The sequence below is a fragment of the Schistocerca piceifrons genome, chromosome 2 (assembly GCF_021461385.2).
Source record: "Schistocerca piceifrons isolate TAMUIC-IGC-003096 chromosome 2, iqSchPice1.1, whole genome shotgun sequence".
Taxonomy (NCBI): domain Eukaryota; kingdom Metazoa; phylum Arthropoda; class Insecta; order Orthoptera; family Acrididae; genus Schistocerca; species Schistocerca piceifrons.
The window spans coordinates 820,649,306-820,677,075 of NC_060139.1; the positions used below are offsets into that span (position 1 = coordinate 820,649,306).

The 27,770-nt window shown below is 43.6% G+C and overlaps 1 protein-coding gene across 1 annotated transcript in view; it reads right to left on the minus strand.

The window, feature by feature from the left end:
• LOC124775898 (protein NDNF) overlaps positions 1–27,770 on the minus strand; it is a 266,228-nt gene that overhangs the window by 63,094 nt on the left and 175,364 nt on the right. The window contains exons 2-4 of the mRNA XM_047250733.1: positions 27,177–27,292; positions 19,354–19,600; positions 9,822–10,083 (exon numbers count right to left, since the gene is read on the minus strand). Of these exons, the coding sequence (XP_047106689.1) occupies positions 9,822–10,083; positions 19,354–19,600; positions 27,177–27,292 (625 nt within the window). The remainder of the gene's footprint in view (positions 1–9,821; positions 10,084–19,353; positions 19,601–27,176; positions 27,293–27,770) is intronic.

Here is a 27,770-nt window from a genome sequence, read left to right on the forward strand (position 1 = left end):
ACCCCACGGGTGAGATTGCCTGGTCATTTTGATTTAATCGCTTGGCGAAGAGTGGTCAAGGTTTTCGAGTAACGCTGGGCAGTCACTGTTGTCCCATGCTGCAGGAAGTGAATCAGAAGGAAGAACGTCAGAAAGAAGAACGTCAGCATAGGGGCACACTCAAGGACTGTCAGTCATAATGTACTAGCTGACGGACACAGCGTTGTCCGGATATTTATTTTGCCTATTTTCTATTAGAAAAAAATGGACTCTGTAGTGTAACATTGAAAAAATTTCATTTCCATTTATTCGTGAAAACACTTTCGAAATTATGAAAGAGTCGTACAAAGAACTATACCTAACGTACAAATGAAGAAGTGCATATCCCGGGCAGTTTCTGTATGCTGGGCACAGCTGTTTCGTGTGTCTACATCGCTTTGTAAACGTTTCTAAGACACGCCATTTCGTAGATCTGTAGACGGCTATTGTTTTCGTCTGCAGTTGAAATCTGTCAAACGTGCTGCCTAGCGTCAGAGACCTAGAAGCGTCTTAGTAACAAACGTACTGAAACCTCATGCATGATGCTGCGCTACGGTTTTTCACTCATCTCACTGTTTATGACGCGATATATTTTGAACTATGAGTTATAGAATGGTATATTTGTGTAGGTACGTTCAGCGGAATATGTACATAACGTCTGCGAAATATGTTGCGAATAGACTTAGTAACAAAGAAGTAACAAATTTAAACGTCATGCATGATGCGGCAGTTTTTCACGCATCTCGTTGTTTATGACGTCATATTTCCTGAACTACGATAGGGAGGGTCTTAACCCCACAACGACTGTTGCTTAACAATAAGGGATACGTGTACTAAGTTTGGTAGAAATCGGTTCAGTGGTTTAGAAGAAGATGAGGAACATACATACATAAATACATCCATTTTTATAATGTGAATGGTTATTGGATTTTCAGCATTATTTCGATCTCGCCACAGAGTCAGGGTGAAAATCATTAATAGCTACAATAAACCTCTAATTCGCATATAATTTTAAATACGTCCACGTCCGTCATTGAGAAAGACGGCCTCAGCTGCCACGTGTCACATTTTCACGGTGAACTGGATGGCACGTATCATATGGTTGACCCACGTGACAGAATGTGTCATACGATCGTCGTTCCTACCTGTTTTTTTACATTCCGATCAAGTTCTAGGCTTCCAAGATGAAACGATAGAGTTTCGCCCTCTGTTCTCGTGTATCACTTGGAGGCTATTTCTGGAGACAAGCAGTTCCATTTCTTGCTCCGCTTCCGACAGCTGGAGAAGTTTCTCCAGATTTCACTTTTCACTAATAAGACAGATTTTTCATTAAACCTCAGGACAAATGGTTTATTAGTGACTACGTTCTGACTAATAGCTCTCCGACAATCTTTCTTTGAAGAAGTTTTCGGATCTGTACAATCTCGACCAAGAATAGTGTATGAATGCTCAATATACTTCTACGAATGAGTGGGAATATGTGTAATTGTCGTCTACAGAACGTAATGAAACGAGGTCTCACGAAACACACGCAGCAGCGACATGTGAAAAGACGCAATGGGACAAGTCAAAGAATGGAAACTCACGCCGTACGGTTATTACTATATTTCCTTGTAAAAGAAGGAAACTTTTTCCTTTATCGAATATACACCCATAGGTAATATTATAGCGGAAACGAAAGCCATAATTCCTAACGTGATATGTGAAGAAGGTGGAGAAAAACGGGCTCAGGGAACTAGTATTCTGAACAAGAAAAAAAATTGCGGAGTAGTGGATTCAACAGGAAAAAAGAGCAAGCAGTTAAGACCCATGATCTTTCTTGAAGACACGGGTAATTCAAATAAATGTGTGCCCAAATGAAAGGAAGACTACAATTATGTGTAAAAAATTTTTGATAACAGTATTATCAATACAGTTCGTGTGGAACAGTACAACTACGCACGGCTGCCATTGACATCGATACCTCGATCACAGCTCGTTTGAAGAAAGTCGAGGGCTTCAGTGTAGAAAGTCTTGGGTTGCCGACGTATCCACTTTGCCATTGTACCCTTCACATCCGTGTCACAGGACCTTTCAGGGATTGTTTTAAGGGGTCGAAGATACGCGAGTGACATAGGAAGATATCGTGGCTGTAAGGAAGATATTCCAGAACCTCTCATCGAAATTTTTGAAGGGGTTCGATGGTCTTCTTGGCCACACATCTCACCTCATAGCCCTGACACCATCGGAATATTGTGCGCCGTCCGACAGACTGCTCTCCATACAACTCTTCCACCTCGCAATAAATTTGTGGAGGTCGCTCCCCTCCTGTGCGAAAAAACTGGATAACCGTCCTTTGCGCTACTAGAGAGAAACCCATAATGCAACGAAATGTGGAAACAACTCGACAGAAATTAGGAAAGTGCTGCAAAGCCGTTGACTCCGCTGGCTGGGAATACCACCAAGCTCTCCCTCGGTAAATACACTCACCAACTGGGACTTCGTACAAAGCCGTTAAAGCGAAGGCCTTCTTTTCAGTTGGGTGCACTTTAGGACAAAAAAAAAAAATAGCTATCCGAATTGGATGGAAGTCGGTAGACGTGATATAGGTGTACAAACAAACAAGTTTTTCAGAAAGTTTAGAAGATTTATTCACGAGAAAGAGCTTCACAAATTGACCAAGCCTATAAAACGTTGGTCCACCTCTGGCCCTTTGCGAGCAGTTATTCGGCATGGCGCTGACTGACACAGTTGTTAGATGTCCTCCTGAGGGCTATCGACCCAAATTCTGTCCCAGTGTCGCGTTAGATCTTCAAAATTCCGAGTTAATTAGAGGGCCCTTCTCAAACCTTCTCAATTGGGGCGAGATCCAGCAATCTCTCTGACCAAGCCAGGGTTTGGCAATCAGGAATGCAAACCGTAGATATTCTCGCCGTGTGCGGGTGGTCATTATTTTGCTTAAATGCAAGCCCAGGATGGCTCTTCATGAAGGACAACAAAACGTGGTGTAGAATATCGCCGACGTACCGCTGAGCAGTAAGGGTGTCGAGGATCACAACCAAAGGGATCCTACTAAGAAATGGAATGGCACCTCAGACAACCTCTCCCGGTTGTCGGGCCGTATGGCGGGCGTCCGTCAGGTTGGTATCCCACAGCTGTCTGTGGCGTCTCCAGACACGTCTTCGCTGTTCATCGAGGCTCACTTCGAAGCGGGACTCATCATGAAGACAATTCTACTCCAGTCAGCAATATTCCAGGCCGAATGTGGCCGACACCACTGCAAACAGGTTTGTTGGTACACATAAGTCAAAGGTAGCCAGCCGAAGGTACGCCATAAGCTCAGCCTTCTTGCTGTGAGTAGCTTCTTAACGGTCCTCGTGGTCACTGAAGCACCAATTGCACGGCGGTTCGATGATAATGATGCATCTGGTGCTCTGAGTGCCTCTGTGACGATTGCTCGGTCCTCAAGTTCCAACGTCTCTCTCGATCGAACACTTCGTTCTTGACGTTGTGTTCAAATTTCGAGTGTTTCGCCGATTACTCCAGCCGGATTCTTTGAGCCCAGATTCTCGTTCTCTCTTGGCTGCGGTTTTGTGAAAAAGACTGGGTTAATTCTGGATTATTCGAGCAGGGTTTTATATTTCAAGTTTTATCCTTTGATAAAGTTTAATATATGTCGGCATAGTAATTTTTCGGGTATTTATTCTGTGTTAGTTGGCTGTGAAATGGGTCACTTGGCCCGGGAAGAAGCTCAAGAGTTATTCACGGTCTTGAAATAGTTCCGGGGTTTTGACAGATAAATTAGGTGTCATCAATAAAATAGACTATTGTGTTGCTTGTCGGATGACGTGTCAGTTAGGCAATCATCTTACATGCAGTCATCCCCGAAAATCAAGGTATTGAGGGAGATAATTGGGAACATGTTGAATGAGAGTATCATGTACCCTTCTGTTTCCCCTTATGTTTCTCCTACTCTTTGGGTCACAAAAAAAGGAAAAAAATGTGGAGGTGTGTTCCGGGCAGTAGTTGAATGCTCGGTATTTTACCGTGCTGGATCTGAATCAAGATTATCACCACATCCCCCTGGCGAGGGAATCTAAGGCGGCCACGGCATTTAAGTGGAGTGGAACTTATACTAATTAAATAGGGTGAACTAGGGTTGTGAAACGGAGCAACCCTTTTATCTGGGCTTCGAGATTCGGTGTTGAATGATATTAAGTTCCAATTCGTGTATAATTACCTAGATGGTGTCATGGTCTATAGAAAGTCTTTTCCCGAACACTTGGAACACATTCGTCAGGTTTTGTTCAGTTAGGGGAGGCTGGACTCACAATAAAACCTTCCAAGGTTGACGTGGCACGTAAAGAAATTCCCTTTCTGCGGAATTTGGTCTCAGTCATTGGGGCGAGAACTGATCATTCGCGAATTCGGGATATAAATAATTTTCGACGAGCCACGACCAGGAAAGGAAATAGTCGATTCGTGGGCATGGTAAATGTTTTTCTTAATTTCAGTCCTAGGTTTGCAGAAGTTGTGGCACCTTTGAGTTTGTACGTTGAAAGCAAGAACCTTTTAAATGATCTGAGAGCCAGCAAGCAGCCATTGATGGCCTGAAGAACGTGTTAAGTAACGCTCTCGTGTTGGCCATTCCATATTTCGGCCACTCTTTTTTTTGTCCAGGAGGATGCGCCTATCTTTGATGTTGTAGCTGTATTGTTACAAGAGAAGAAAATGGCTTTGAGCACTATGGGACGTAACATCTGAAGTCATCAGTCCCCTAGAACTTAGAACTACTTAAACCTAACTAACCTAAGGACATCACACACATCCAAGCCCAAGGCAGGATTCGAACTGCGACCGTAGCGACAAGAGAAGAATGGACAGAGTCGACCCATCGTCTTGGTCTCGCGATCGTTAACTCGTAGTGAGAGTAGATAATCCATCTATGAGCTAAAGGCTCTTGCTGTGTTGTTCGCTGCCGAAAAAATGCGTCGCGAATTTCCCCCGAAGCGGACAACCAAGCCCTCACTTGGGTGCTGGCGCGTCCTCGAAATATGCGTATCGCCCGTTGGGCACTCCGAAACTCGGTGTTCAAGTCCTCCGTCAAGCATATAAGGGGACGGGAGAATGTGGTGGCGGACACCCGCAGTCGGGTGTTCGAGGAAGAAGAGTCCTCTTCCTCCCGGACCCAGATGGGAGAGAAATTGTTCATGCAGTGCTTACCGTGGTGCCGAACATGTTCACTGAGTTAAGGGAACAGCAAGAACAGGATCCCGAGTTCGGCCCTAGTAAAGGTCGCCTACAATCTGGTGGGGATGTACCGGGATACCAATTAAGGGAGGACATCCTTTGTTTGCGCACTAAAAGGAACGGAAAATTCAGAATTTTCCTGCCAAGCGCCCTGATCCTAGCCGTGTTTTGGTACTATCAGTACTATGACGAGTCGATTAGAGTGGGACACTTGGGAGCTTATAGAACACTACATAAGATCAAGGAACCATTAACGTAGCCATCTCTCTATAAGGATGTGCGGAAAATGATGAGTCAGTAACGTGATTATAAGATTGCTGAACCTAATTCTGACCAACAAAGGGAGTTGCTGCCGTCTACCCGAGTTGATTGATCAATGGAGCGTTTATTTATTGGCTATGGAAAGCGACTGACTGGCACGCAAGCAGGTTAGAGGTACATCTTTGTGGCTGTCGATGCCTTTTCCCTATTTGTTTGACAACTGCTGAGTAGAGAGGTAATGGTGGGTGTCAGTGTTAAGAACCTTGGTAAAATATATTTGTTGTTTAGTTCTCCTAAATTCCTTGTGAGCGTTAACGATCCGGCGTTTACTTCGAGGGAGCCTTCTGAACAAGCAATCAACCATGTTATTAGAACACCTTACTATGCTGAACCATCCTTTGCGGAAAGGTTTAACAGAAATCTCTAAGTGTCACTGATTGGGTATCAAGCAGAAGCCCAAACTAAGTAAGATAGCTCCTAGCCACGGCTTAATTTGGCGTTCAGTACTGAAAAACACAAAACTTGTCTCCTCTCCTTTGAATTACCCTTTATTTCTCAGAATTGTCGAGGGAAGATGTATTTAAGAGTTTATCAGGGATAACTGGTGCAGGCTAAGAATAACTTAGAAAGGGCCCATAAAAAGAATCAGCACAGTACAACCACGGCCGGCTGCCTGGAAAGATCGAGATGGGAGGTGTAGTTTTCATCAGGAATTGCTGCACGAGACGTTGGAAGCAAGGCTACAGGTAAGCTGGTGCCTCATTTTACAGCTCCATGGCGCGTCTTAGAGGTGCTAACCCCTATCACTCTCAGTCAAGAATGAGGAGATGGGTCTTTGCTAAAGCGAGCATCTCAGCCAGATGAAGGTGGACGATAATGATGGTTTTGCTTTTGTGTACTCTGTAAACCATACATCAGGGGTTGAGTTCAATGGGACCGGGGGAGGGGGGGGGGGAGGGGGTAAGCGGGGGGGGGGGGGAGAGGGGAGCGAGGAGGGGAGGGAGGCTGAGCCATGTCGCAAATTAACCTATTGCACCAGGCTTTCATGTGATCTTGCGTAGGAGGTCTCTAGCGAGCTTGCTCGCTCTCACTCGGTAGTCCGCCGAAGAGGGAGCTGATGCCTAGGGTGAAACCTCGGGGACATGAGGAGCACCTAAAAGTCCAGCGTTGGTGGCTGTGCTTCTGACAATAGGCACGTGGGCCACTTTTCACCGTAGCTGGTGGTATAGTGGGAAGAGGGACCTTTTCACCACAGAATAAGCGCTGGTAGAAGCAGAAGTACAACTTCTAACACTCAAGATCGCTATTGTGCAGCATTTATTGTGATGATCCGTTTCAGCAAACTGCTTTCCCATCGTTAGATCTTCTACAGCACATATCACTGAATCTTGCATATTATATCATGTCAGTCATATCATAGAACGGTAGTTTATGAACATTAGAACAACAGTAGGTCAGTAAGTCAAGCACAAAACAACTATTACATAAAAGAGCAAACATATTGCACTGATTGTAAAAAAAATGGTGTAAATGGCTCTGAGCACTATGGGACTAAACATCTATGGTCATCAGTCCCCTAGAACTTAGAACTACTTAAACCTAACTAACCTAAGGACAGCACACAACACCCAGCCATCACGAGGCAGAGAAAATCCCTGACCCCGCCGGGAATCGAACCCGGGAGCACTGATTGTAAAAGCTCATGTTCGTACATTAACAAAATGTGTAGTGTTGCGAGATTCACTGTGTCATTTTGTCTTTTTTCGCTATCTGACATAACGGACCACTGAGATACGCCACATCTTGCAGCCCTACCTGACAACCCCAGGGGAAGTGTAGTGTTTGCAAAGTTACGACCATGATTTGCTTCGTTCACTGCAAAAGCTTCTCGTTCATTTTGCGACATGACAACAAAAAATGTGACTTATAACTGATGGAAAAGAAAATTGGGGATTGTTAAATAAACGGTCAGTTTGGCTTTAGGAAAGGTAAAAGCATTAGAGAGGCAGTTTTGAGCTTACGGTTGATAATGGAAGAAAGACTAATGAAAAATGAAGACACTTTCATAGGATTTGTCGACATGGAAAAAGAACTCAACAATGTATAGTGCCACAAGTTGTTCAAGATTCAGAGAAAAATAGGGATAAGCTATAGGGGTAGGCCGGTAAAATATGTACAAGAACAAAGAGGGAGCAATAAGGCTGGAAGACTGAGAACGAAGTGCTCAGAAAAAAAGGATGTAAGACAGGGATATAATCTTTCACCCATGTTGTTCAACGTATACTTCGAAGAAGCAAGGACATAGATAAAAGAAAGGCTCAAGAGGGGGATTAAAATTCAAGGTTAAAGGATATCCATGACAAGATTCGCTGCTGACATTTCTATCGTCAGTGAAAGTGAAGAAAAGACCCGCCAGGGTAGCCGAGAGCGCTAACGCGCTGCTTCCTGGACTCAGGTAGGCGCGCCCGCCCCGGATCGAATCCGCCTGGCGGATTAACGACGAGGGCCGGTGTGCCGGCCAGCCTGGATGCGGTTTTTAGGCGGTTTCCCACATCCTGCTAGGTGAATACTGGGCTGGTCCCCACGTTCCGCCTCAGTCACACGCGTCGCAGACATTTGCAACACGTTCGCACTATTTCACGATTTACACTAGATGCAGACAGGTGGGGTACACTGATTCCATCCCGGGAGTACGGCATGGTGGCAGAAAGGGCATCCAGCCACCCCTAAAACTAACTTCGCCAAATTCGTTCTAACCTGCCGACCCTGCAGTCGCTGTGGGACTCTGGCGTAAGCAAAACAAAGAAAGAAAGTGAAAGTGATGAATCACAGGATGTCTTGATTGTAATGGGAAGTCTGATGAGCACAGAATAAGGATTGAGAAAATGAGAACTAGTAGGCACGAGAACAGCAAGAAACTTAAAATCAGTATTGCTGATCACGAAGTAGGTGAAGTTAAGGTATTCTGCTAGCTAGGCTGGAAAATAACCCATGATGGACGGAGCAAGGACGACATAAAAAGCACACTAACACTTGTGTAAAGGGCATTTCCGGCCAAGAGAAGTCTACTAGTATCAAACGTAGGACTTAATATGAGGTAGAAATTTCTGAGAATGTACGTTTGGAGCACAGCATTCTATGATAGTGAAACATGACTGTGGGAAAACCGAAAAAGGAGATGATCGAAGCATTTGAGATGTGGTGTTGAAAATTATGAGGTCTGATAAGGTAAGGAATGGGGACGTTCTCCACAGAATCGGAGAAGAAAAGAATATATGGAAAACAGTGACAAGAAGAAGTGACAGGGTAATAGGACATCTGTTAAGGGGGGTAGGACGTCAAACGGGCCGACTTGGAGCAGGAGTCACCACAGGACATTTTAATTTCTACTGTCTATACTTTTACAAATAAATTCATAAAACTTCGTGACCATGACCGGGAAGGATTGAGGACTAACACTCATCGCAGTGAAAGTTCAAAAACGTAGCAAAATACCTTTTTTTACATGTGAAATTTCATCATTTTTTCACTTATTACTGGCTGCATTTGTTGCTATAGGTACACTTTTCGTCCTAAGTAAGAGAGATTCTTCGATGAATTTTTCATAGCATAGAAACAGTAGTTACAGGTGTATGAAACTCTAGAATTTTCCAAATCTATTAAAAAACTGTGGAAAAATTGAGATTATTAACTATAAAACTTGAGTTTTTTCTAAACATGAGGTTTAAAATGTAACAGTTCATTCATTTTTTCATAAATTAAATAACTTCTAGAGTTTCAACACCTGTAACTATGGTTTGTATGCTGTGTAAAAGTCATCGAAGAATCTCTCTTACTTAGGAAGAAAAGTGTACCTATGGCAACAAATGCAGCCTGTAGTAAATGAAAAAATGATGAAATTTCACATGTAAAAAAAATGTGTTTTGTTACGTTTTTGAGCTTCCATTGCTATGAGTATGAATCATGAATCCTTCCTGGTCATGCTGTTAAAGTTTTATGAATTTATTTGTAAAAGTATAGACAATGGAAATTAAAATGTCCTGCTGTGCCTCTCCTGCTCCAAGTCGGCCCCCTTAAGACATCAGAGGAAAACTTCCATGGTACCAAAGGGAGCTATAATTGAGGACGAAGGTTGCAAGCGCTATTATCAGATGAAGAGGTTCACACTACTCTAAGATGAAGTGGTTGGGACATTAGAGAAATTCGTGGCGGGTTTCATCAACCTCCCCTCCCCCCCCCCCCCCCACCCCTCTCCAAGAAAGAAAGAACTAATGGCAACAGGCAACTTTGAGGCTGGAGCGTGGTATACTCACAACTATGTCCTCGTGCGTCTCTGCGCCCGAGCCGCGGCCGAGGCGGCTGGCGTTGTGCCGCTCGGCCTTGCTGGCGAGCGACGCCTTGGTGGCGCCGGCGACGTCGTGCGGGAAGTTGAAGCCCACCGGCGCGCCGTCCGCCGGCTCCGGCGCGTCTGGCGGGATGACGCCGTAGCGCTCACCGCGCGCCTCGCACAGCGTCGAGTAGTGTCGCCGCGGGTTCACCACCAGGCAGTAGTGCATCAGGTGCGGGTCCACCGAGCTGCGGCACGGCACAGAACACGTCTGTCACAGGTGAAATAGTGTGGTAGCGTTGGCTGGGAGAACTTGAAGAGTTACTAAGGAGGCTACGGGCAATTGGTTTTCCTCCAACTACGATGGACTTTCCAAAAGTCAGTTTCATCATCGTTTTCCACATGGAAACCTACTTCACTTAAAAAAAAACTTCTCAGCCGTCGATTTGTATACCCATTCGCCAACTTTCACGACTGTGGCAGTATTCCTCTCTCAGATCTCTCTTCCTCGTCGTAGTAAATACTCACGCTCTCGATGTTACTCTCGGCCGTCCACGCTTCCTCCTTCCCGGTGGCGACCATTCCAGGACTGCATCTGGCCATTAGCCGGCCGCGGTGGTCGTACGGTTCTAGCGCTGCAGTACGGAACCGCGGGACTGCTACGGTCGCAGGTTCGAATCCTGCCTCGGGCATGGATGTGTGTGATGTCCTTAGGTTAGTTAGGTTTAAGTAGTTCTAAGTTCTAGGGGACTGATGACCTAAGATGTTAAGTCCCGTAGTGCTCAGAGCCCCCCATCTGGCCATTGTCCTTGCTCCATTCGCCACTGCATCTGGCCATTGTCCTTGCTCCATTCGCCGTACGTGGCCGTACCACTGAAGGGCTCTGGTGTCAGTTCTTTGCACGACTGGTTGTTTCACACCTATTTCCTCATTTCTACTCCGCTCTGCCCGGGACGTCCTGGCTGCCTTGTTATTCTATCTCCACTGCCCATATTCCGCTTCTCTGCCATTCTTCCAAGGACCATCCTTCTGAACTGTGAATTAGTATACTTTTCACTATTGTTTGCAGACTCCTCTTCTTAGTTTCTTTTGGTATGGCTCGGCTCCGCAGAACATCACTTACCATTTTAATTGCATCTGTCGCCTGCTGGGCCCTGCGTTCCATATCTGCTTCACAGCTTCTCGAGGAACGGATAATGGCTCTGAGCACTATGGGACTTAACATCTATGGTCATCAATCCCATATAACTTAGAACTACTTATACCTAATTAACCTAAGGACATCACACAACACCCAGTCATCACGAGGCAGAGAAAATCCCTGACCCCGCCGGGAATCGAACCCGGGAACCCGGGCGTGGGAAACGAGAACGCTACCGCACGATCACGAGCTGCGGACAACGGATAATGGATCCTAAATATTTAAACTGCTTTGCAGCTTTAATAGTTCCTTGCGGCAGTGCTATGTTCGTTCCATCTGCTCCCACCACTAGATATAATTTTTTGCTCATCTTTATTCTAAGCCCGCCCCCTTACAAATGCTTCCATTAACTTCTTTATCATATATTTAACATCCTCTTTAGTTTGTGCTATCAGTATCTGATCATGGGCAAATAATAATGAGTAGATAGTACCATGCCGGAAAGGAAACCCCATACCTCCATGAGGCTACTGCATATGATTTTAAACAGGATCGGCGCCATACTTCAACCCTGGCTAAACGCTTTCGATGTCTGGAATCACTCACTCAACTGTCTCCCTACTTGAACTACTGCTTCGACTGGTGGTATATTCTTTGAATTTGGGATATCTGTAGTACTTCTATTCCTATATACTCCATCGCTTTCCACAGTCCGTTGATGGGTGCAGAACCATTCGCTTTTTCTAAATCCACAAATGGTAGGTCTACTTTCTGACTCTTAGACTACATCTACTCGCTTATTTGTCCAAGGCTAAAAATATTATTCATGCAACTGAAAACCTGCCTGCTCCCCTCGCATCTTTCAATCTTTCCCTCGGTCTTATTTTCCAATCTGTTTAGTACAACACCAAAAATCTGCTGATAGAACCCATAACACTAATTCCTTAATAATTATTCGTCTGTTTCTTGTTTCCTTCTCGTTTTCTTTTTTTTTTTTTAATGGTACACACAACTCTTGGGTATTTCCTCTCACACCACGATCTGTCTGAACAGTTTACATATAAAAGGTGACAGCTATTACTATTGTATAAGAAAAAATGTAAATTGGTTACAAACTATGGCGTGCACACACTTTATTCAACATGTTAACATCACTAAAGATATTCGGATTTAGGTTAAGACATGTTCTATATTACTGCCATCATTGGAGATAATGTGGCGCGAAACTCTGCGTGACCCGCTGAAGTGTCGGAACATCGATGCTGTCGATGACCTCCTGAATGGCTGTTTTTAGCTCAGCAATGGTTTTGGAGTTATTGCGGTACGCCTTGTCTCTAATATGGCCCCACAAACAGGAGTCGGATGTGTTCAGATGCGACTAGACTGACTATATTAATAGACCGACGTCACTTAGACTTAATGAGTCGGACTTACTAGGAAAGTTCTCTGTCGTCTCTCTCTTGTCTAGGGTCCCTCTCATGGATTCTTTGCCACTCATAAGCAGTAATTTTAAAGCGGATATAACATCTGCTGTTTCATCATGCGCTTTCCTCACCTACTTTTTATTCAACAGTGAATACTTTGAGCAAATTGATGGTATTGCAATGGGTAGTCCACTCTCTCCTCTGGCTGCAAACTTTTTTGTGGAAGAGTCTGAGGAGAGGGCACTTGATTCGGCACAACTTAAAACAAAAGTCTTCTGACGATATGTTTGTGATACGTTTGTAGTACGGCCCCACGGTGACGAAGAGCTGTGATGGTTTTCGCAGCATCTGAATTCTATCCACCGAAACATCAGATTTATGATGGAAGTGGAAAAGAGAGGCTGTCTGCACCCGTTGATCAGACGGAAAGTGGATGGATCATTGGGGTATTCCTTTTATCGTAAGACTACACATACGGCCCTGTATTTGCAGGCGCCAAGCTGCCGCTGCCCATCACAAACTATGGGCGTTCTTCGAAAGTTGGTACACTGGACTCGCACTCGGGAGGACGATGGTTCAAATCCGTATCCGATCATCCAGATTTACGTTTTCTGTGTTTTCCCTGAATGGCTCCAGGCAAATACTGGGATGGTTCCGTTCAAAGGGCACGGCCGATTTCCTTCCCCATCCTTGAAACATTCCGAGCTTGTGCTCCGTCTGTAATAATCTTGAAGTCGTTGGGACTTTAAACCCTAACATTCCTTCCTTCCTCCTCCATTTCGAACTTTGGTGCAGCTGGTACATGTTTTGTCTGCTGGAGACAGCCTTGAAAAAGTGGTGGAACACCTACAGACCGTGTTCAAAGGTAATGGATTTTTCCAACATCAGATCAACACACCTTTAAGGAAGAAGAAACGTGATCATATACAAGACTAAGAGGTGTTAGCTGGATGAAACTCTTCATTACTATATCCGTGTGAGGTGTCGTGCTCGTACTTTCATGCTTAATTGGGCCACCCCTAGTACTTTTCGTTCGATAAGACACTACCTGTTGCACGACGTTAATTCTTTTAAATTTTCACGGTCTTATGGGGAGATTACTTTCCCTGTGGGTTGATGGAGACTGGACTTATAGGATCTTAGAGGTATGCTAAACAGCCCAGCTGACATTTAAAAAAAAAATGAAATTGTTTTAAAATTGTTTGAATTTTGTATAATATTTTATGTTTTTGGATCACAGATAAAATCATAGTGGTTCACTCCATTTTAGGCCTTGGGCATGTCAAGAAGAAACAATTAGCCAATACACATAAAATTCACCAGAGCCATATGGAAGGAAATGCTTCTGAAGTGAGCTAGCACTTGCGGGATGCACCAACAGCTCAGCTCCTCTACCCTTGTCAAGGTAAGTTATACGCTCCTTATCCGTCATGAGTCTCTGGCCCGCGTTCAGAATAATTTGGAACATTTGAAAATTAGTTCCCCATCATGTTCTCAATTGCTTGGAGTAAACGCCCATCTTGATCATATAAAGTATCGATTACACGAATTACGGATGTTAATTCAGATGACGAGAAAGTAGGAATAAGCCAGCAAGATGGGGGTGGAGCACCAGATGGTGATGATGTCGACACGTAGCAATTTTTTTTATCATTTTTCAAACCAATTATGGCCATTTTGCAACGTATTCATGAATTGTCCATCGATAATAGCGACCAGATTTTAGAGTTCCTTTGTTATTTTGTCAGTTGAGAAGCAACGATTTGTTACCCTGTTTCAAGTTCCTGATTTTTTGATCACTCAAGTTGTTTCCATTGGCCAAAGGCCAATTATGAAGTATTATACATCAAGTTATCGGGGAAGTAGGCACGTTAAGGGTGTTAAGAAGGAGAACCGTTCAGCTAAATTTATCTAATGGACTGAGAAACCGGAATTATTTTTGAGTGCAAGACTGTTAGGAATCTCTCTGATTATGTTGGAACTAGAAAAGTGTGCTGAAAAGTAAAACCCCCGAATTTCTTATCCTATTCACAGTGGCGGTTGAGGTATTAAATGCCATGCATGTCGACTTTCGCGCTTTACTGACGCAAGTTGCAAACCCCTGCCGTTAAAGTGCTCTGAATTGTAGAGTGTAGCATGGCCATGTGTAACGTAACCATGTTGGTACGTGAGTAATATCATGTTGTAATAAAAGAACTGAAAGAATGAATTCGAAGAGGTTGTCCACGCGTGGAGCACCCTCTCCTGCAGCAAGACAGTGCCAGACGGGACACGAGCGCTGCGACATCTGCAACAATCCGATGCCTTAAGTTCACTGCCGCTTTCTAAAACCTAATGAACACCTTCGAGGACTTCACTCTTTACAGTGATGAAGCGGTCCAAGCAGAGGTGAGGTTGTGGGTCCACCAACAAAGTCAAACATTCTACAACGAGGTTATCAATAAACTGGTCTCTCGTTGAGTGAAATGCGTTCGTAGACAGCGGGACTTCGTTGAGAAATAAATATGTAGACTTGAAGCATAACGAAGCTGAATGTTAATAAAGCTTCTTTTATTAAAAAATCTTTAAAAGTTTTCACAAGAAAACCAGAGGCATTATTTTTCAGCACGCCTTGTACTAAAAAGGCCGAGCTGGCCTTTTACGTCGAGGGTAGTGAAAGGGAGGTTGTAAAAAACAAAATTCATGGTTTGCAGCTTGAGGATCTACCTTAGGTAACATTCAGCAGCGATCCTGACAGTTTTCTCGAACTCAGAAATATTATTCGGGGTACTGACAGTATTACTTTTTCCAATCAAGAAAGAAGTCCATCGAAACCTACATTAAAAGGTCTGAAAGGCGCGGTTTTTTTAAATCAGGCAAGGGAATTCGGAAGCTTAAGACGTAATCAACACGGCCATTTGCGTTGGAGTGTAAGTACATTAACTGTCTGTAAATCGTGCGTGTTATTGTAGTTTCACGGCTTATGCATCGTACCCTCTGAGGGTACCAACACAGCAGTTGCCTGAACCCGTCCGAAAGCTTACTCACGAAGACCAGTATACCAGTCCTCGGTCGATAATCCACCATACTGATTTGTTCAGGGTTTGGTTTACCTCCCTGTCTTACAACACAGTACGTTGCGTGTCACACTATACAAGCAGGTTACTATTATTATAATTATGAACGTTAAAGTCGTTTAAAGCTGGGATGATGACAAGTATAGGGGAGGAGGTCGAGACTAAGAAGGTATAACTAAATTCTGCCCTCCCCCTCGCATCCTTTCACGCCCTTTCACCTTGTTCATGACACATTAAAATATCTTGGGTAACTACCTTGAAAATGAGGGAAGGCCAACAGTCCTCAGACCTGCAGTTATATATAAGAGGGAAGAACGGAAAGCAACGCACAATAACTTTATTACCAGAAAGTTTAACCGATAACAAAATAAAGAAATCACATATGAACTTAAATCTATTACCTACTTTTCTATATAGTCACCAAAGTTCTCAACACATTTCTCCCGTCATTGTACCGGATTCAATATGCTCTGTTCGTAGAAGTCTGTTTGGTTGGTGTTTTCCCACCTGCGGATTGCTGATATCATTGCCGCATCTGTCGCAAAGCGCTGGCCGGCCAGGAATTTGTTCACGAGTCCTGGCCCCTGTGGTTGTCTGTCAGGTTCTTCGGCACCCAACGAGCTCTAACTTTACGAAATTTCAATGTGTCATGAACAATAGCATACACTGCACCATGGGAAATGTTGAACTGCTGCGAAAGGGCCCGCAGTTTCACATGCCGGTCGTTTGAATTTGCGTCTTTTATCCGCCGCGGCGACTCATTAAGATTCAGACGGGCCTCTCGGAAGAATCCACACCGCCTGGAGACATTGGTATGATCCATATAGTTGTCCCTATAAACGCCACGCATATCCCTGTCAATTTCACTCTGTTTATGGGCTTGGGCCAGGAAATATCGAACTACATTTCGCTGCTCATCACAAGTTGACTGTAATATGAGCACTATGTTTGCTTCGTAGCTAGAGCTGTAAATAAAAACAATATACCATCTATAGCACAAACTTAAAACTACAGGATCTTTCACAATTCATGTTATACACTTCTAAAAGTTGTAGGTTACACGTTTCTAGAGGCTGTAGAGTGGACTTAGTAGATCAAGTATTACGTAGGAGCCAATGTCCTGCAACGTCATGCTACGACGCTACAAAGCGGCAAAGTCGTAGGCGCCGGCGCCTGTAAATGTACGTTTATGCAGGGTGATTCCGTGATGGTGTTACTTTCAGAGATGATGGAGACGTATAAAAATATCAATTGGAGGTAAGTGTTCCTGTACGAGAAACGAAATAGTCGAAAGTTGTAAGCGAAAACCGTTCTAATACCTGTCACGATGGGATATATGTACCGGTACTGTTGTTGCTAAGATTGTAGGGTAGGAAACTTCCAGAGGTGGTAGTATCGATCAAAGCAAGAAAAAAAGTCTCTAAAGTGTTCTCTAAAAAGGATACGTTTAGAAAAAAATGGTTCAAATTGCTCTAAGGACTATGGGACTTAACATCTGAGGTCATCAGTCCCCTTAACTTACAACTACTTAAACCTAACTAACCTAAGGACATCACACACATCTATGTCCGAGGCAGGATTCGAACCTGCGACCGTAGCAGCCACGCAGTTCCGGAGTGAGCGCCTAGAACCCCTCGGCCACCAGTTGATACGTTTAGAGCTATGAGCACTTGTTCAGTAGAAGAGATGTTTCACACTACTGAAAATGGAACAAGTTTTGAGAACGGTTTTCAAGATACAAGGGAATTACAGACATTGGCTGCAGGCTTGTATTAATTGAAATCAGTCGGGAGAGTTGAAAATTTGTGCCGGACAGGGTTTCGAACGCGAGTCTCCTGCTTACGGGGCAAATGCTCTGACCATTACGCCATCCGGACACGGTGCTCATTGCAGCTGCACGGACTAAACTAGCATCCCCCCTTCCTCCCCAGACACAAATTCTCAACTTATCCTTACACTATGAATGTAGACTTCAATTTGTGGTAAGGTCTTATGGGACCAAACTGCTGAGGTCATCGGTCCCGAAGCTTACACACTACTTAATCTAACTTAAACTTTCGCTAAGGACGACACACACCTATACCCGAGGGAGGACGCGAACCTCCGACGGGGGGAGCTGCATGGACCGTGACAAGACGCCCTAGACCGCTCGGCTACCCCGCGCGGCTGAATGTAGATCCCCTTGCTCATTTTTGTCATGACCTGCAGAATTTCACCGATGTAAGAGATTATGTGCCGTCTCGCCTTAATATATATACAAAAGGGAAATTATATATATATATATAACTTTTGACTCATTCGTTACCGGTAGAGGGGCCTTTAACCTTTAACTCAAATTGATCCATATATCCTTTTCCAATACCGCAAAATGTTTGTAACGTCATTGCGGAATCATTCCGTATATACATACATTAATTACAGGCACCGGCACCTATAAATTTTGACGCTCTGCAGCGTCGTCGGATGACGTTTCAAAAATGGTTCAAATGGCTCTGAGCACTAAGGGATTTAACATCATAGGTCATCAGTCCCCTAGAACTTAGAACTACTTAAACCTAATTAACCTAAGGACAGCACACACATCCATGCCCGAGGCAGGATTCGAACCTGCGACCGTAGCAATCACGCGGTTCCGGACTGAAGCGCCTAGAACCGCACGGCCACCGCGGCCGACGATGACGTTTCCTGATATGAGTTTCTATGTACAACTTTATCTACTATGTCCCCTCCACAACCTCAAGAAGTGTGTAACACGAAATAGTGAAACACTCTGGTGAAATGTCAACATTCCAGCTGCAATAGCAGGGGAGAAAAAAAGGTTACTGTGTGTTACTTTTGATCACCCCACGTAATATGCGGGGCATGAAGATGATTGTGACAGTAATACTGACAAGGGAACCTCCCCATCGCACCCCCTCAGATTTAGTTATAAGTTGGCGTAGTGGATAGGCCTTGAAAAACTGAACACAGATCAATCGAGAAAACAAGAAGAAGTTGTGTGGAAGTATGAAAAAAATAAGCAAAATATACGAACTGAGTAGTCCATGCGCAAGATACGTAATATGAAGGACACTGTGAGCTCAGGAGCGCCGTGGTCCCGTGGTTAGCGTGAGCAGCTGCGGAACGAGAGGTCCTTCGTTCACGTTTTCCCTCGAGTGAGAAGTACACTTTCTTTATTTTCGCAAAGTTATGATCTGTCCGTTCGTTCATTGACGTCTCTGTTCACTGTAATAAGTTTAGTGTCTGTGTTTTGCGACCGCACCACAAAACCGTGCCCTTAGTAGACGAAAGGACGTGGCTCTCCAATGGGAACCGAAAACATTTGATCGCAAGGTCATAGGTTAACCGATTCCCCCACAGGAAAACACGTCTGATACATTCTATACGACACTGTTGACCGCATGTGCGTCACATGACAGGAATATGTTGTCGACCCACCTAACTTGTACACTTGGCGAATGGGTAAAAAGATTCTTCTACCTTGCCCGATTTAGGTTTTCTTGTGGATGTGATAATCACTCCCAAAAAAGTGATCGCATCGGACGGACAGATAATAATTGTCTGAAAATAAAAAATTAAACTTTTCACTCGAGGGAAGACTTGAAACAAGGACCTCTCGTTCCGCAGTTGCTCATGCTAACCACGGGACCACGGCGCTCCTGAGCTCAGAGTGTCCTTGATGTTGCCTATCTTGCACATGAACTACTCAGTTTGTATATTTTGCTTATTTTTTTCATAGTTCCACACAGATTCTTCCTGTTTTCTCGATTGATCTGTGTTCAGTTTTTCAAGGCCTATCCACTGTGCCAACTTATAACTAAATCTGAGGGGGGTGCGATGGGGAGGGTCCCTTGTGAGTGGCGGCAGGACTGAGACCGGCAGCAGGTGGCGGCTTACCTGGGCTCCCAGCGCACGGTGAGTCCCTTGCGGCGCTGGCGCCGCTGCAGCTTGAGGCGCGGCTTGTGGCGCACGGAGAGCGGCCCGGGCCCGCCCGGCTGCTGCGTCGCGTACAGCATCACGTACGACTGGCCCTCGAGCGGCGCCACGCGCACCGTGTACAGGCCGGGCGCCGCGGGCCGCACCTGCAGCGTGCGCAGCTGCCGGCCGCGGTACTCGCCCAGCGACTGCTCCGGCTCGGGGTCGCCTGCCGACAACACCACGGCTGGCGTCACCGAAGCTTGTGCGGGGAAAGAGCCATCAAATGAAGGGACCGTCACGGCAGCCAATGCTTGGCCCACTACTGAGTGCTCCGAGCAGCTATCTTCGTATTGAATTTGAGGACTTCTTTTTATTCTGCTACTCCCATCAGCTACCGTACTGAATGTCTTGTTGGAGGTCGAGGACACTGTACATCTACAGCTACATAATTACTGTGCAACTCACAATTAAGTACCTGTCAGAGGGTTCCTTGAACCAGCTTCAGGCCATTTCTCTACCGCTCCAGTCTCGAAAAGCGCGCGGGAAAATCGAACACTTAAATCTATCCGTGCGAGTTCCGATTTTTCTTATTTTATTAAGGCGATCGTTTGTCCCTACATAAGCAGGGGCCAACAAAATATTTTCACTCTCTGAGGAGAAAAATGATGAAATTTCACGAGCAGGTCCTGCGGCAACCCCAATTAGAATATGATATCTGTGGCACTGTCTCCCCTATTCCGCGATAATACAAAACGAACTGCCCTCCGTCAATCTACCTGATGTGCACACCACACTGCACAGCAGTACTCCAGAAGAAGGCGGACAACCATAGCGCAAGCAGTCTCTTTAGCAGACTTGTTATATTTTCCGCCAGTAAATCACACTTCGTTTTGCTTCTCCCACAACATTATCTGTGCGATAGTTTCAATTTTAAATGCGAAAATTTTAGGTTGTGCTTTACTGTGACTGTTATTGACATTAGAACAAGCAACAAATTTACTGTCACCAGTCACTGTTTATTTATCTCCATGACGCGTTTCAAAGGTTTAAACCTCCATCAACTGGTGAATTTACATTTGTTAGTATGAAATGTGTGTGTGTTTTTACGTGTCACGATTTTTTGGAAAAAACTTATGGCACTGTGTTGTGGAGAAATAAAATACTATTTTAGGACATGATTCTTGGTTTCTTCTGGCAAAAAACTAAACGTATATCTAAAGGTAAAAATAAAATAACTAAATTACACTATCTACAGTGCCACAGGCTCCTTTAACTGTCGTAACATGTCACATGTATACTGTCATATTTTGTAAACATCTATGGCGTCTGGACACCATTTGGTGCAAGGATCATGTAGCAGAACATTATCCCGTCAGGCCTATAGTCAACTGCAGGAACAGCCCTACATTCAAACTCAATAAAATGCTCTTCAAAATTCTCAAAGAAGCATACACAATCAATAATGAGCGGACACTTAAAACACAGCAGAATTTACACAACATGTCAAAAGCGTAGAAGTTCCAGATGGATCCACATTTGCTTCATTTGACATACAAAATCTTTATTCCTCTCTGCCAATAGATCCCACACTACAGGTAATTAATGCCAGCCTACAAAATCACAAAAAAATCCATTCAACTGACATTACTGAACTAATGGACCTGCTCGAATTCACACTTTCACACAACTATTTTAAATTTAACAATAAAATATACAAAGAAGCAGATGGCCTCGCAATTGGCTCAAACCTTTTCAGATTGCTAGCTGAAATATTTATAAGTAATTTAGGTGACAAAATCCTGAATTCTAGTCACCACCTCCTAAAAAATATCATCTAGGGCTGCAGATATGTAGATGATACCATCATTTTAGTCAATGGCACAAAAGATGACACCAGTGAGTTGAACCAATTATTCAATAACTCCAATGAAAACATAAACGTCACAGTTGAACACCAGGCAGGTGACAGTATAAATGTTTTAGACCTTAGCATTAGACTAAAGAATAGCAGAACCAGTTTGAAATTTATCGAATGTATACTACAACCCACAGCTCCTCTTTCAACCACACACACCACAAAATGACAGCCTTCCGGTACATGATCAACAGAGATATCCAACTATCACTCTCTGAAGACAAATGTGAACAAGAGATCGAAATAATAAAACAAACAGCTATTGCAAATCGTTATAACAGTACCATAGGTGACACCCTAAAACACTCAATAATGGTAAAGCAATCATATCACAAAAAACGAAAAGAAAAAAACATCTTCCATAAAATCCCCTTTTTAGGTAATATTTCATATCAGACTGCCAATGTCTTCAAACGAAAATGCTTAAACGTAACCTTTTCCATAGACAACAAAATTGGACAGACGTTACCTCACACTATCAACACACGAAACCTACTTTATCACACAGGTGCGTACAAAATTGAATGTTCGCACGATGAATGCTTCTACATAGGCCAAACAGGCAGATCATTTGAGATTAAATTCAAAGAATACAGTTCAGTACTAAAAAACAAAAAATACCGCAATCAGCAACAGCCACCCACCTGCATGAAACAAAATATCACGTTAACAACACAAGTATCAGCATCCTACACATCCAACCTAAAGGCAAGACATCCTTGAAACACTGCAGATACACTTACACCAAACAAAACAACCAGAATCCATCTTAAATAACAAACATGACAATATTTATAATAGCATCATCTCTGTTTTCAACAACTGCCTACGTTATTAGATTTGCGACGTGCGCGCACACCACACACACAAACACACACAAAAACACGCACTCTCTCTCTCTCTCTCTCTCTCTCTCTCTCTCTCTCTCACACACACACACACAGACACACACACACACACACACACACACACACACAAACAAACCTTCATATTTACAATATTTAATTATGTTGCCATGATATCCCCCAAATATGCAAGGGATTCACCTCATTTACAAATATACCATCACACTAATAGCTTGTATCCCCCGTCAACTTGAAACTATATGTACATCAGCCAATGGCACAAACTGTACACCCATCTGCATATTTTAAAGCATTAACCAGATTTACTACCCCAAGCTTTAGGCAGTTATTACATGTAACAGATATAATCTTAAAGAACCCAGCGCTTTGGAAAGTTTGCTCTCATCCAATCACTCCTTCCACCCTCTCTCTCCCTCTCACTTGCTCTTTCTCTTCCTCTCCCTCTGCCTCCAGCCTTTCACTCATTTCTCTGAATCCCAACCAAAACTGTTATTTATGTATAATTTTACCACTGTAGCCAACTTAATTATTGTGATTAAAGTTTGCAGCTTGTAAGCTGATTATATAAACGAATACAAAGTTTAAGCTATATTAACTTGAGAAAATCGGACATCTACCACCTGAAATATTTATTCCAACACATGTATTCAACACCTCAAAACAAAGATCTCCTAAGGCCTTTAAAACTTATACCGTAACGATGTTGTTACGATGTATATTCTTTGTACTTTGGCATAATGTTCCTCTTCTGCTATATGACCCTTGTGCTTAGTATTTTTCAGACGCCATGTTTGTTTACGAAATATGACAATGTACATTTGATGTGTTACGGCAGTGAAAGGAACCTGTGGTCACTGGAGGTACTTTAATTTACCTATTTTATTTTTACCGTTAGATATACGTTTAGTTTTTTATCAAAAGAAACCCAAAACATGTTCTGAAATAGTGTTTTGTTTCTCCACTAGACAGTGCCGTAAGTTCCTCCACCGAGCGAGGTGGCGCAGTGGTTAGCACACTGGACTCGCATTCGGGAGGACGACGGTTGAATCCCGCGTCCGGCCATCCTGATTTAGGTTTTCTGTAATTTCCCTAAATCGCTCCAGGCAAACGCCAGGATGGTTCCTTTAAAACGGCACAGCCGACATCCTTCCCCATCCTTCCCTAACCCGATGAGACCGATGACCTCGCTGTTTGGTCTCTTCCCCCAAACAATCCAATCCAAAGTTCCTCCAAAAAATCGCAACACCACACACACACGCGCACACACACACACACACACACACACACACACAATTTCATACTAACAAATGTAAGTCCACCTGATGATGGAAGTTTAAACCTTTGAAACGCATCGTGAAGATAAATAAGCAGTGACTGGTGGCAATAAATTTGTTGTTTCATTTAATGATCGTTCCAATTTAAGTTATTCGTAATTGTAAGCCCTAAGTACTCAACAGAGTTTACAATCTTCAGAGTTGTGTCATTAATCGTGTAACTGAAATTAAATTTAGAGGATTCTTGTCAGTGCTCGTGTGGCTGAGTTGACACTTTTCATGATTTAGAATCATCTGCCAGTTTTTGAACATATAGTCGTCTAAATTATTTTGCATTAGTTTTGATCATCTGATGACTTTACATGACCGTAAAATCTAAGAGGACTGTTCAGATCGTCTCCTAAATCGTTTATGTAGATCGGAAACAATAGGGGGCTTATAAAACTTCCTTGGGAACGCTAGATATTACTTCACTTTTATTCGATGATTTTCCGTCAATTACGAACTGTCACCTTCCTGACAGGAAATCATGAGTCCAGTCACACAACTGAAACGATACTCCCTAGATACGCAATTTAATTAGAAGTCGCTTGTGAGGAACAGTTTCAAAAGACTTCTGGAAATCTAAAAATATGGATCAATTTGACGCCCCCTGTTGATTGCATTCATTGCTTCGTGAGAATGAAGAGCGGGTTGTATTTCACAAGACAGATATTTTTTTGAATCGGTATTGGCTATTAGTCAATAAATCGTTTTCTTCCAGGTAGTTCATAATGTTCGAGCACAGGATATGTTTCAAAATCCTACTGCAAATCAACTTTAGTGATATGTGTCTATAATTGAGCGCATTACTCCTGTTATCTTTCTTCGGTATTGGTGTGACTTGTTTAACTTTCCAGTCTTTGGGCACGATATTTCTACGAGTGTGTGGTTGTATATGACTGCTTAGTATGGAGCTATCGTATCAGCATACCCTGAACTCAGTTCTGTACGTAGGATGGCCATAATTAATACTGAGTGATTATAATTAAACTAAGGATGTTTCGAGTGTTACAGTGCGGACCGTATGCATCGCAGGACACTGAAAAATTGTAGGTATGCTCATTAATAATTGGTGCGCTCGGAGAGTAAGCTGAAAAAAATAATACTTCCACTTTCTGCCACCATGTGAAAATAGGGTGCTGTAAGCAGTCAAAATGTGTAATATTTCCTGTTTCGACATCGGTATGCTGTTTGTTTCTTGGCAACTTGTTTTTTGTTTATTGTTATTTGACCGCCCTCCCCCCTCCCCCGCCCCACGTGGGTGGATGGTGGTGGAGGGCGGGTGGGCTGTCAGTGGTATTAATAAACTGCTCTTCAGCCTGTAGAACTAACTTAGACGCAAAGACAAAAAACAAGGAGGAATATATGCTATGAATTTAAAATTATTCAAAAAAGTGATGTGAGCGGGAGAAAGATAAATGTATAATACTGTCTTCATGAATTATTTAAAAAAAATGATAAAAATATGGACAGACAGTAAAATTAAAAACATTTGTGAAACACCTGAAGAACACTAAACACTTAAAATAACACCTGAAAAACACTGAACACGACAGATGATACATAGGGCATTAAAAACGGAGCGCCATCCACTTTCACTAAAACGTGAGAAAGACCTGCCGTGGCACGGTAGATTGTGGATGACAACCGGGGTGGGGAGAGGCTTAGAGGGAGATAGGAGAGTGACGATGAGGAGGACTGAGGACTGGTAAGAGGTGGGGATGAGACGGGTGTGGCTATGAGGAACAAGGAGAGAGGGGGAACTGGTGTCGGGATCTGTGGATGGAGAGGAAAAGGGAGGGGGGGGGGGCGACAGGAAAGGGGAGAAGGAAGTTGTGTGTTAGAAACACACTATTAAGCGAGTTGCTCGGAATATGGATCTCAGTACTGCGTGGTGAGAACTTACAGTTCCTCAAGAACAGCAAAGTGTGCCGAACAGCACCAGACGGTTTCTATGGCGCGATCCTTCAAAATTCTCTCTCCAGATGGTAGCCTGCTACCGATTCCTTCAATCTACTTGGTCTTTTCCAACACTCCACTTCGAAAAAATCTACCCAGAGGGAGCGACTCTATGCTGTTGCCAATGTCATGGGCGATAATTGTTACGAAAAAGCGTTGGAAAGCACGTGTAATTTCCCTCTTTTTGTGTACAAGCTTCACATATTGAACACAAAGTTGGTACTGTGCGAATGCAGTGTCTCCATAACTGGTCAGGCTTACGTGCCAAGAACACTGTCTACAGTGGCGTAGATATAAGTCATGAATGCGATGTCTATCCTTCCGGGTATGTCCGAAAGAACAGACAATGTTTTGGTCCTGTAGCCATCATAAATCAAGACACGAAGGAATGAACGACATTTAGCTGCGTAGTAGGCATTAATTTATGTAAATGGGAAAGTTGAAAATGTATGCCACGCCGGTCTTCGAACCCGTGTCCCCTGCTTAATAGGTAGATGCTCAGAGCAGTCATCACAGCTGCACGAACATTTCCGAAAGAATAGACACCTCATATACAATCAAGGCGAGGCTGGCCAATGATTCCTTCAGTGTAGATGCACAACACTCTCGAACTCTTATGGGAATCGGTGAAACGCTGCAGGTAATGTGGATAATGGGCAGGGAATATTAAGAAACTAGGCGTGCTGGGAGATTTTGTGCAGTTGTTATGGTTACTCTGTCCGGATGGCTTAGTGATCAGAGCATCTCTAAGTTAAGCAGGAGACACTGGCATAAATTTTCAGCTCTCCCCATTGATGCAGCTTAATTTCGTTCATTCCTCTGTGTAGAAACCAAATTTCAGAGCAAATGCAACTGACAAATGAAACTGATACTCCCACATTGGTCAGATGGTACCGTGGAATATTGCTCTAAGATGCTTGCAGAACTGGCAAGTAAGTCATTCTCTGGAGACTGTAGATAATCTAAGGCGTTCACTGATCACAGCTTTCAAAAGCTGCGGAGAGGGTCACTATCCGACTTGCGCGAAATGTACCCGTATCGGCAGAGGAGTCGCTCTTCACCTAATGAGATTCACAGACTGCTTTCTGCCGACAAAAGAGGCCGTAGAAACGTTTCCAGTGACACACTACCCCAGCATGGGTGGCACAAGGTTACCTCTCCAAGCACACAGTTCCAGTGTTCTCACTAAAATAAACACTAAATAGCGGCAGAAAATGAATCAATGTGACTTAACGATCTGTGACAGTAACGTGACAGTATATTACCCCATTTAGAAGAAACTGTGTCTGCTTCACACAAGCCAGAAAATTACGTGCCACCCGGATTACCATCGTTTGCTGGAACCTCGTTTCGATGTCTTGAACCATTCAAGGAATAAAAGGTTTATTACACATTATGAGAATCATCTTGAAAACTGATATCTGATCCCACCATCAATTGAGTTCAGCATTACAGAACTTGATTTTTGAGCAGATGTCACCATTGGGGAGAAGAGTGACTGATGCTATTTATTGCTAGGATTCTTTATTTATATTTCTGTTCCCTAGAATTGCAAGATATTAATTTTGGGTAGCACTGAAGGTCAAGAGCTGTATATGGCCCAATAGCAAATACATCGCAGTGATGAAGGCTAGTTACAACGGTGGTCGAAATTTTTGTCACATATAAAAAATTTTTTATTGAGGATTTGTGAACGAAACTGAACTTTGATTTTGCTCTGACAGTAGGACGACGCCAGTCACTTACCCATTTCGGTGTCATTGCTGACGTTGCGGTAGCCCACCGACCAGAGGAGGCTGGATGTGCACGGCGTCACCGTGATGGACAGTGGGCCCTCACGCTTCTTCTTCACCAGGAAGAACCTGAGGGCAAGGAAACTAGTTACTCACAGCACCAGCGTTTGGCGGTAGTGCGTTTCTCAAATACATTCACTGAAATATATAGGTGCCTGTACGGTTTGTGAATGTGATCATCAGGACACCATGATGTTACGCTATCAGGATTGATGGACTGCAGAGGCGTTGACTGACCACTACTACAAGACATCCCAAATGTCTACGACCAAAAAATTATGTCCAAATACAGCTTAAATTAAGCAAGTATGTTGCATTCATGGACATGTGTATTTCATTAGTGTGTTATACCTATTTCCATGTTCGTTAGCGCTCTATGTAGAAATGATAACGCTAGTGAAACTACTACTTGTGCTTTGACACAACGTTACATATATATATATCTCGCACGTTTGAAGGATGTGAATGCTAAAAGGAAATGGTTTGTATTTTATAAATCAACATGTTTCAGTTGTCTTAGCTAGAGTCCTGGATACCTACACTCAGG